At 42.8% G+C, this 10,727-nt stretch overlaps 1 protein-coding gene across 2 annotated transcripts; it reads right to left on the bottom strand.

Moving 5' to 3' along the window:
• Positions 1 to 6,580: 6,580 nt before the first annotated feature.
• On the bottom strand, positions 6,581 to 10,527 carry LOC115753651. Of its 2 annotated transcripts, XM_030692357.2 has the most exons (8): positions 10,222 to 10,527; positions 9,978 to 10,095; positions 9,527 to 9,615; positions 9,337 to 9,383; positions 8,959 to 9,047; positions 8,005 to 8,138; positions 6,702 to 7,399; positions 6,581 to 6,625 (listed from the first exon to the last, which is right to left on the bottom strand). In XM_030692357.2, the coding sequence occupies exons 1-7, from the start codon at positions 10,306 to 10,308 to the stop codon at positions 6,716 to 6,718; spliced, it is 1,248 nt and encodes a 415-aa protein (XP_030548217.1). In that variant the 5' UTR covers positions 10,309 to 10,527; the 3' UTR covers positions 6,581 to 6,625; positions 6,702 to 6,715. The 2 variants fall into 2 exon arrangements, with proteins under 2 accessions (XP_030548217.1, XP_030548216.1); XM_030692356.2 differs by having other exon boundaries at positions 6,581 to 7,399.
• Between the last annotated feature and the right edge of the window lie 200 nt (positions 10,528 to 10,727).

Here is a 10,727-nt window from a genome sequence, read left to right as displayed (position 1 = left end):
AATGTACGCTGACCTTCTCAAGAGGAACTCTGTTATTGGTTGTAGAATATCTATGTTTTTATGAATTGTCCGACATGTAGCTGCACAACTTTTTTCACGGATCGTTATATGAGTTGATGCTGAAAGGGAACTTCCTTGCAAGCAAAACTTGGGATGAAGATTCGTGGATGCTTGAGCTGTCATTTCATTTGGTGGAAAGCATGTAAAGGGGAGCCATTTGCTCATGTTTACCAGAACGCAACTCTTTTCCAATGGCCATGGCTAGCCCGTCCGAGGGCCGAGACACTGAGCCGAACCTACTCGAATGGTGTTAGAGGCAATCAGACTATCGGGATTTCTCGGCCTATGATTATACTGTATTGTTTGGAGTCACGCTCTTGTATCTTGCCAATTATGGTGTCCGCGATGCACAACATATGGTGAAGCCGAGAGGTCAGGATGACATTGGCAAGTTGTCGCGGCGATCCTAAAAGTTGACCCTTTTGGAACCGGAACGCTTTCCATCTTCAGTGCCAAAGGCCGGAATCGGAAAGGAACAGAAGATGAAGCTCATTCCGAATGTCCTGCATGCAACAGCCCAATGGGCTTCACTCCTATCGGTCATCTTTGGGCTCATCTCTGTCTTGGATATTTCGCTAATACATACAAAAGCAACGTTGGACTCGTGTTTTGGTGGTCGAGAGCTCGTATATCATGTATCCAAGACTATTACAAAAGGTTTTTTTTTTTGGTCCAACTATTACAAAAGGTTAGTCAGCAAATAAAGGGACAATATTTTGCCATAATTAATCGATACGATTGAGAGTGTGAGAGGCAAGCGATTATCTCGGCATCCCCCCTTACTCACGACTAGTAGCCTATCTTTCAAGGTCCGTGTCGGGATTTCCCTGAAGCTAATCTTAGAACACAAATGTCATTCGTTCGGACACTCGACAAGAGATACGTGTCAGTATTTGATCGTATAGATTTCACATGCGACACAGCGTCGATCCAACGGTTGTGGTCAAACTAGGTCCTACCAATCCAGACATGGACAAGAATTCTATCAAGATAAACATTATGTCATTGAAGACTCCATCTTACCTCTCTTTTTACTCTTCATCGTTACGTTTCTTCTTTTTGGTGAAAGACCTAGCTATGAATTTCGTGGTCTGCTGCTGTTCACTACACAAGGAGAAACTCTCGTGAAAACTTTGTCCACATCGCAGCAGAAGGGAAAAAGGGATTTGAATCACGAATGAGGCAAGCCTCCAGCTTTTTTTTTTCCCTGACTGAATGAAGGACATCGGAAGCGACCCATCACTTGATTTCACTTTTCACGGAAAGCTTGCAACACAGAGAGAGAGAGAGAGAGAGAGAGAGTGGGGACGAGGTATGGCCCCATGTCTCACTCTCGTGCACTGAAAATCTCGAAGAACAAGCGAAAGCGACGCATGATCTCCCTCAGAACCCCACGTCGCTACAAGGAATGAAGCTCCAAGGCCCCGAACAGTGACAGTTGTTTTCTTGCAGGTCGAAACCGTGGAGAGCGAGCTAGCGTCGTCTCGCAGCGGTTGTCTCCATCGAAGCTCCCATTGGAGCCCTGACGAGAGCTCGGATTGCGGGGGGTGACTGGGAGATATGCAAAGAGGAGATGCCAAACCAGTAGAGTCCAAAAGCGGAGAGACGTCGCGGAGGGACCCTGGGGCTCCAGCAATGCCTTGAGGCGTCCACGACAACTCGGTAGCCGACAGAAGTCCCGTCGCATCAACCCCCCATGCAAAAATATAATTTTAATTCCTCGTATTGTCATGTGATATTGTCTAGGTTTGGGTGACCACGACGTGTGCTGACATAGTTAAAAAAAAAGTAATGGTTTATAGGCCAGGCCAATCACATTCCGCAGAGCGATGTGATTGCTTCGATTCAATCACATCAAGAATCGAGTGAGGCTCAGGACAATTACCATGGTGACAAGTACCCTGACATCCTTCATATTTTTGGCAATCCATGATGTAGTGGAGATTTCGAAGGGAGAAAAAATGCAAATAACCACGTGAACAATTGTCTAATCAATTAAGTCATAAAAATTTTGGCAAAATAAAAGTTGTTATACAGTGGTGATCACTAGAAGCGTCAAATAGGTGAGTCGGGTCGAATTTGAGTTGGATTGAATATGGTCCGACCCATATTAACTAATTTTTACATAATATAAATTTAACCATCCATACCCGACCTAATTCATATCCGGCTCGTATTACTTAAATACACCCTCTGCCCTCCACTAACCACCGCCGCGACCACCCGCTGGTGCCGCCACTACCACCGGCCGCTGCCGTCGCTATAAATTGGTTTGTTAATCATTAAGAATGAAGACTCGGTAATCTCGACTTATTATCCTGACAGACTTTTCAAGCAGCTTTGGAAGCATGGCTATTGTCCAGGTAACAGACCATCGAGAATTTGGCTGCATGATGAATTTTATTTTTCGCATTTTCAAGATTCCTTACCTGTTTTGCAGATCCCGGCAGCAGCTCTCAGTGTGATCTTGACAGATAAAGCTGGAAGAAGACCTCTTTTAATGGCAGCGAAACCAATACATATCAACGTAATCTCCTAAATTAAGTTGCTCATAAGCATTTAGCAAATCTGATCTTCATTTGCAGGTTTCTTCACCGAGACTGAGCTTGAGTTGCTTTGTTCTAGGTATTCAAACACTAACTAACCCGTACTCATTCTTCTTAATCTCATAAAGTGGACTGAATTTTTTTTTTCTTAAATACCTTCGTGTGAAACCCGGACCTGGAGTATTGGACGGAAGTCACTCCTATTTTTGTGCATGTATGCATTATGTTTAGTTTCTATAATGACGCAAAGTTCAAGTTGGAGTTTTCTAGTATAACATGTCTCCAGATCAATGAAATTCTGAGCGGTGGCTGCGGGGGGGGTGGGGGGGGGGGGGGGGGGATAAGCCAAAAATGAGTTGAAAATGGATTGAGTTAAAACACATATTTAACTAGATTTGATAAGCCCAAACCCATATCAATAAACCTATATATGACCCTAGTAAATAAAAGTGGGTCAAAGACCCATATTGACAACTCTAGGGTCTGCTAGCCATCCTTGCTGGACTCGTCGGGGAAAAAAAAAAGTGAAAGAAAAAAAAAAAAGAAAAAGGAAAATAAAAAAAATCAGAAAACCTTTTATGACTCAAAGTAACCTATTTATGACCCATCTAAAACTCATTCGAGACATATTGAATTATTAAGTGACCTATTTATGACCCACTTAAGTATTTTAAGCAACCCATTTACGATCCACACTCTTAAATATGGGCTGATATATGGGGTCTTGACCCATTTTGACATCTCTAGTGACTAGACCTAGACAATTTTTCCGAATTAGTGAATTTTCTTTGGTCATGCAACCTGAATTTTCAGTTGAGAAAACCTGCTAATAGATTTTAAAGTCGACAAAATAATTTTTAATATCTCCGAATCTAATGAATGCATTTAAGCATTCTTATGCGGGTGATAAGTGAGAAAACAAGCATATATTAGTGATGTTGCTTTCAAACTCCATAAGTTGAATTATGTAACTACAATTTAAAGCAAAGAATTCGGGGATGTTATCGCATGGATATCTTCATAAGTCAAGTCCTGGATATGTTAAGGGACTGGAACATGGCTATTCCCAAGGCATTTGATATCCCTAGACACTATCTTAAGTATCAAACTCATACTCAAATTCAGATTCATATGCGGATAAGCCAAAAATGAGTTGAAAATGGATTGAGTTAAAACACATATTTAACTAGATTTGATAAGCCCAAACCCATATCAATAAACCTATATATGACCCTAGTAAATAAAAGTGGGTCAAAGACCCATATTGACAACTCTAGGGTCTGCTAGCCATCCTTGTTGGACTCGTCGGGGAAAAAAAAAGTGAAAGAAAAAAAAAGAAAAAGGAAAATAAAAAAAATCAGAAAACCTTTTATGACTCAAAGTAACCTATTTATGACCCATCTAAAACTCATTCGAGACATATTGAATTATTAAGTGACCTATTTATGACCCACTTAAGTATTTTAAGCAACCCATTTACGATCCACACTCTTAAATATGGGCTGATATATGGGGTCTTGACCCATTTTGACATCTCTAGTGACTAGACCTAGACAATTTTTCCGAATTAGTGAATTTTCTTTGGTCATGCAACCTGAATTTTCAGTTGAGAAAACTTGCTAATAGATTTTAAAGTCGACAAAATAATTTTTAATATCTCCAAATCTAATGAATGCATTTAAGCATTCTTATGCGGGTGATAATTGAGAAAACAAGCATATATTAGTGATGTTGCTTTCAAACTCCATAAGTTGAATTATGTAACTACAATTTAAAGCAAAGAATTCGTGGATGTTATCGCATGGATATCTTCATAAGTCAAGTCCTGGATATGTTAAGGGACTGGAACACGGCTATTCCCAAGGCATTTGATATCCCTAGACACTATCTTAAGTATCAAACTCATACTCACATTCAGATTCATATGCGGATGCAGATATCTGAATATCGAACTTAGACGCAAATTATTTCTATCATAACCGCTAGTGATTTGGCTTGGATTTTTATTTTAGAAAGCATCAATCTTGAAGATTGTCTCGTGACGCAAAAATTACAGCAAGACATCTTATTTGATTGGCAAAGACAAGATTTACTATAATCGAATATCTCTACTAATGGAAACCTAGATTTGGTTGTATAGGTGATTGAATCAACAAGAGATTCTGATCTCATCTCTCAATGGCCACTTAATTTTCTTTGGGCAAATCTTTCCAATGGGTTGATTAGAAATTGATCCGCTCAAGACTATTTAACGGGTGTATTGAAAGTTGAGGAGCACAAAAGAAGTCCAAGATGCTGAACGGATAAGATAAACCAGAATCTGAAATTTCAAAGTCTAAAGAGGTCTTCGACCCTACATTCTTTTCTTTCTTGAGCTATAAACTCTAATCCTTAAAAGGGTTTATTAGAGTGATTGAGTGTGAGATAGTGTGGTCTATCAACTCAAGTATCATTACTCACTGTAACCTTTGATTGATCGACAAGTGAAATCCAACTAGTAGGCAGTCAATGTAAAGATTGGAAGTAGGCTTGATCCAAACCAAACCACTATCAACTCCGTGTGCAATTTTCTCTCGTCCCTTAACTCGATACATTATCCTTGATAGAATATTGTGCACATGCTAAATCCGATCACTATTTTTATTCAGACTCTAACTTGGTTCTAAACTTGATTGTTTAAATTCCGCATTAATTTATCAAGTTCTTTAAAATCACCTATTCATCCTCCCTCTAGATGATACCACTAGCCACAACATATTCGATATTCTGTAACCTTAAATCCTGGCTTCCCCTTTAACCCAATAACACCCCCCCTCCTCTTCTAGTACATTTTGACAATGTCAAGGGAGTTAGAGCTCATTCGGTATAGCTATGCTTGTCTCGAGGTATAGTTATGATTGAAATGTAGTTATGTGTAGTATTCTACTTTTGCAATGTAAAGCAGCATAACTCGTACATTTTGTACATATCTAAACTTGTACCATGTTAAAATTGGGTGAGCTGGATTTGTAGAAGCTGCTACGAGGCACTTCGACTATGAAGCGTCTGCCTCTCATCTTATTAAAAACTACATCATCTCTTTTCACATCCGTTTGTCGCCGGAAAACTGTGTCGAACAACCTCTTAGAGACGTCTACGGAAGAAAACGTACCCGCTTACTTAACAGTGTATTAATCTAGAGCATCGAAAGTTAAACTTGAGACCCCTTTTGCATATTCTACTACCAAAAATTCCAGCGGTATCTTTCCAGCACGTTCGGCTTCCCCCAATTTCGAAGCCACAGTTCTCACACTTCGCGAAACTACAGGAGTCACGGAAAAATGGGGAGAGGCTCCATTTTGACTTTGGGTTTGACATCTCTTGAACAGAACAAAGCGCTAAGCGACACAAATTCCTACCGGCCTCTCTGCCAAACGTTGAAACCAACCAGCAATCCTCAAAACAAAACACAATCCAACTCACCTAATACTCCCCCACACACACAACGTTCCAACTAGCAAAAGATTCAAACTTCCCTCTTTTTCCCCCCTCTTTATTATTAACAAAATCCGACATCAACAAGTTCAAACTGCAAAGCCCCCCAAAAAAAAAAGAGAAAAAAATTCGCAAAAAGCTACATGTCTGTAGAAATTAAGTATACAATATGGAGTAGACACAGATTTTTCCTTTTCAACGCTTTGGACTTTGGTTCTCTTTGACCCACCGAAAAGAAATTTAAAAAAACATGTGACGCGACATGATTTCCGAGGCATGTTGTTGTCTCGCCGTTCCGACCACGCTATCTGGTTCCCCACGCCCATCTCCGACCACCTCCTAAGACCCCCGAAAAACGGTACACCGTTTTAATTGCCCGCACGCGATTTCACATCCCGTTCCGCACGTCGTCTCTCTCTCCTCTTTAAACGTTTCTCGTTCTTTCTCGGTCTTCCCAATCAACGCACGAGGACACTCGGAATCAATCAAAAAACGATCTCTAGTCAAAATTATTGTTACTAGCTTCACATTGATACTTAGCTGTCAAAAACATATATACTCCCCAAACTTTTGAAATTTCGTCACTAGCTTTGTCACCCTTTGTTTTTTTCCTTCATTTCGGCTCGATTTCTCTCTCAGAACCGTTGCGATACCGACATGTGGCGGCGCTTGACGTGGGGCGAGATGATTGAGATCAGGCCGCCCAGCGGGGGCCTCATCTTGGACCGGTACATCATCTCATCGTACGGCCTGCGGTAGAACTTGAGGAAGGGCACGAAGGACTCGCGCGACTTCTCCGCCCGGCTGACATGGCACTCCTTGCGGTGGTGGAAGAACATGGCCGGGGATTGGAGGAACGAGGGGCGCGGTGTCCGGGGCTGCGCGACCTTGACCGGCTCGCTCGTCCTCTGGGGCAGCGGGGTCGACGGGAAGAGCGACTTCCTCGCCCCGATGACGCCGCCGCTGCCACGCGGCGTCCTGGCAGCCGGGGACGCAAAGGAGAATGAGCGGGCGTTCAGCGGGGAGATCAGGGCGGGGCCCAGCGGGGACGGGCTGGTGGGCCCGACCTTGGAAACCGACGAGTCGGTCAATGTGAGGTACCACGGCTTGAGCGAGTCGAAGTGGTGGGATACGGTGAAGGAGAAGCGGGAGGACGAGCACGGCCCGACCTTGGCCCCCGCTTGGATCGAATCCGGGTCGAACCGGAGGGACGAGGCGCGCGGGTAGGCCGAGAAGTCGTGGAAGTCCAGCGATTCCTCAAAGTCCAGGGATGAAACCACCACCGTCGCCGCCGACAGCTCGACGAACGGGCGAACTCCCTGCCATATTCACAATGCTTATTTTATTATCCGCGAGATTAAGAAATTCAAATCACGTCATCATAAGGACAATAATTCGTTTCTGACACTCATTAGACTTAATCGAACATCGATAATCAGCTTATAAATTCAACGTGGTGTCACGAGAATTTGAAGTCGAATGCAGAACCAAGGGTTACAGCTAAAAAGAAAAGAGACCGACAGGGGGCAAAAAAGGAAAATAAGATTTCAAAATGTATGAACTCGGGGTTAGTTATCGATTTGACTAAACAACGTGGGCCCCCCCACCCACTCATAAAACAAGATGAGGAAAAAAAAATGAAACGGATCTGGTCAAAACAGTGCGAGTTCGGGTAATTTCAACAGCATCCTCCGACTTTTTTGTCACAGGACGTCCAGCGACATTATTATTGAAATTTCTCTCTCTCTCTCTCTCTCTCTTTAAGCCAAGGCAGGACAGGAACACAATACGTACTAACTGAAAAGACGTGCAGACACATGCAAAACAAAAAAATTAAAAATTAAAAGGAAAATGAGAAATTTTCGAATTTTTTTTTATTTTCCTTTTGCTTTTTCTTTTTTTGGGGGGCATTTTTTTTTTTTACCTTCCATAGATAGGAGAAGAGAGAAGGCGGGTCGATCACGAAGGCCTTGTAAAGTCGACCCGGATAGTACTCCCCCAGTATCTTCAGCGACGCCAGCAACGTGTTCATAAAAGCCGACGCCGATCTGAAAAAGCCTGCAGTTTTATACAACATAATTTTTCCCCATTATTTGCTCAGCTATCACATAATCATACCCACACAAAAAACAAAAAAAAGTAATTCAAATGAAAATAAAATTGATTCAAAGGGCCTGATTGATTCCACCCCCACGTTTCCTGAGCTATAATTTATTTATGAACATTCTGAGCATATCAGATGTGGGTCAGACATGGCAGAGCAAGCAGCAAATTAATAAGCAAAAAAAAAGCAGAATCGCTTGTGCTTTGCTGTGGTACCCTCTGCGCTGAAACGCAGCGAGGTTTAAGGAAAGTCACCCTCCTCCCTCCTCGTGACATTGACTAATTCTAGGACGCAATCGCGTCTTTTCCCGAAAAACAACCCCTCTTTACTCTTTAATGCCCGACCAGCGCCGAGGTCTGGATTGCGACGTCCCAGGACGTGGTTTTCAGGCAATTCCTTGCTGGTGTGTTGATGGTTGTTGCTGTTCGGCGCTCCGACATGGACGTGCATGCTCATGTGTTCTTGTCTCGTGGATCTGTGGGGGCTGGGGGGGTGTTTATCTGCTTCTGGTTTGCTTTTATGGCGTGCGGAAAAGAAGGGGTCGTGTTCTTTTTTCGCTGCGATAAATGCTTTTGCTGTTGGTTTTTGTTTCGTGCGGGGGTTTTCAAGGATTAAAGAGATTACGCGAAGGCTAAGTGGGCGACAAAGTGATGCTTTTCAAAGTGAAAGTGGAACTTAATTGCTCGCTTGGCTTCGAGCCCAAAAGTAAAAAGCAAACAGACAAAAAGAAGTGAGATAAGTGGAGTGAAGTGGGTTTGAGCTTGATGAGCTTACTTGCGTCGAAAAGGAGGACGAGTTGCTCCACGCTCTTGGGCATGGTTCCGATGGCGACCTCTAGGGTAAACACCAGCAGCCGGGTGAATCTGCAAATTTTGAAAACGGGAAAACGGGTGAAAAACGATGAGTTGAAAAAACTCCATGAAAATTTACGGAGAACAGTCAAGTTCCGGTTCCGTAAACAGTGAAACAAAAACTGATTTCCAGAAATGGTTGCTGACAAGATGTCGATAGGTGAGATTCTTTGTCTGCTTTGTTTCTTTAAGCGGCTCTGGACTTGCGTGGTCGCTCCCATCTTTTATGTGCATTTTTTGACCATTAACAAAAATCGGAGAGACAAGAGGGAGAGATTAAAGGCTTTGCTTGGTCACTCACAGTTTCTGAGAGTGGAACTTCTGATAGTCCTGCTTGATCCGAAAAATCTGCAAGAATCAACCGATGGGGTTGTTTCAGTTACTTCTCCCAGAACAGAAGCAAATTCAAATACACACACCATACATATGCGTACAGACAAAGAGGGTAGTTATAATATTTAGTAATTCGGTTGTGTGCTCTTGTGTTTTACCAGGACTGGTCGGGATTCTTCATCGTGGCCAGCCACATAAGCAACGCCTTCCGCAAGTTCAGCTGAGAACTCATCGGCCATCAAGTTCTCTGCAAATCAAACACCGTCAAACTCTAAACAACAACAAAAAAAAAATGATTATTACAAAAGATCAAAAAACACCGATTCAAAACATAAGGGAAAGAACCCTATCAAGATTCTCTTCTCTCTTTTTTCAAGAGGGTGTGTGTGACTTTAATGATTAAACTCACTTTAACGCTCAATTCAAAGTTTCAAGAAAAGCAGAGAGAGAGAGCGAGACACCAGTTCAACCCCAACGAAAAACGAAAGGTAAAGAAGCTAAGCTAGGATGATGTGATGCACGCCCCAGATAAGTAGATCAGAACTTTTTCTGGTGTTAGAAAATGAACTTCAAACCAAAGAAGTAGGAGAAATTGATAATGGGAAATACCAATGCCTATGCTCTCTCTCCATGAGAGACAAGCTCTCAAGTGCTTCGCCGCCTTCTTCACACTGTCACCTTTCGCCTTCAGGAACCTCTCCACGCAAGCGCTGTTGCAGAACTTCTCCTGTTGTTCACTACCCACATTAAAACTCACACGAAAACCTCAAACGAGACAGGCAAGTGAAACATAATCATGGAACCGTGACGTCTTTGGTAAGAGAGAGAGAGAGAGAGAGAGAGAGAGAGAGACCTGTTTGACAGTGAGTGGGGCTTGCTTTCGAAGCTGTTGAAGAACAGCTTCGACTCTTGCGCTGTCCTTCTGCTCTTTCTTGCCCATTATGACGAGGAGCAACGGTCGGGCTGTGTTGGGCGTTGTTCTGTGCGAGCTTCTGAGTCTCTTTGCCCAGAAAAAAACACACTCGCACTGATATTCCAAACGTCTGCTTCACGCAACCATTTAAAACTTGCCCTTAAGCTCAGAGAGAGAGAGAGAGAGAGAGAGAGAGAGAGAGATGTCGAAAGTTGCAGAACGTTGAGAGAGAGAGGGAGAAAGAGAGTGGAGGGGCTATTTATAGCAAACGACGGCTGATGACGCCGTTTTTGAAGCTTCGGCCCCTTCCCCCGCACTCGCACTCGCACATTTCAAAAGAGACGGAAGACGTCCCAATGCCAAAAAACATTGAGTCTCAAGACTCCAAGGTCAATGTTTATGTTTGTTTAATATGTTCCGGAGAAGAAAAAATGCATCATAAAAAG

Source organism: Rhodamnia argentea, chromosome 1, assembly GCF_020921035.1.
Source record: "Rhodamnia argentea isolate NSW1041297 chromosome 1, ASM2092103v1, whole genome shotgun sequence".
NCBI classification, from domain to species: Eukaryota; Viridiplantae; Streptophyta; class Magnoliopsida; order Myrtales; family Myrtaceae; genus Rhodamnia; species Rhodamnia argentea.
This window is presented reverse-complemented; position numbering and strand designations above follow the sequence as displayed.

Bases quoted from the DNA above. Each gene is read 5' to 3' on its own strand.
- LOC115753651 (XM_030692356.2), bottom strand. From the start codon at position 10,308: ATGGGCAAGAAAGAGCAGAAGGACAGCGCAAGAGTCGAAGCTGTTCTT. The intron at 10,096-10,221 runs GTCTCTCTCTCT...AGTGAACAACAG, and splicing joins CCCCACTCACTGTCAAACAG to GAGAAGTTCTGCAACAGCGC. The intron at 9,616-9,977 runs GTATTTCCCATT...TTTGATTTGCAG, and splicing joins GAGAGAGAGCATAGGCATTG to AGAACTTGATGGCCGATGAG.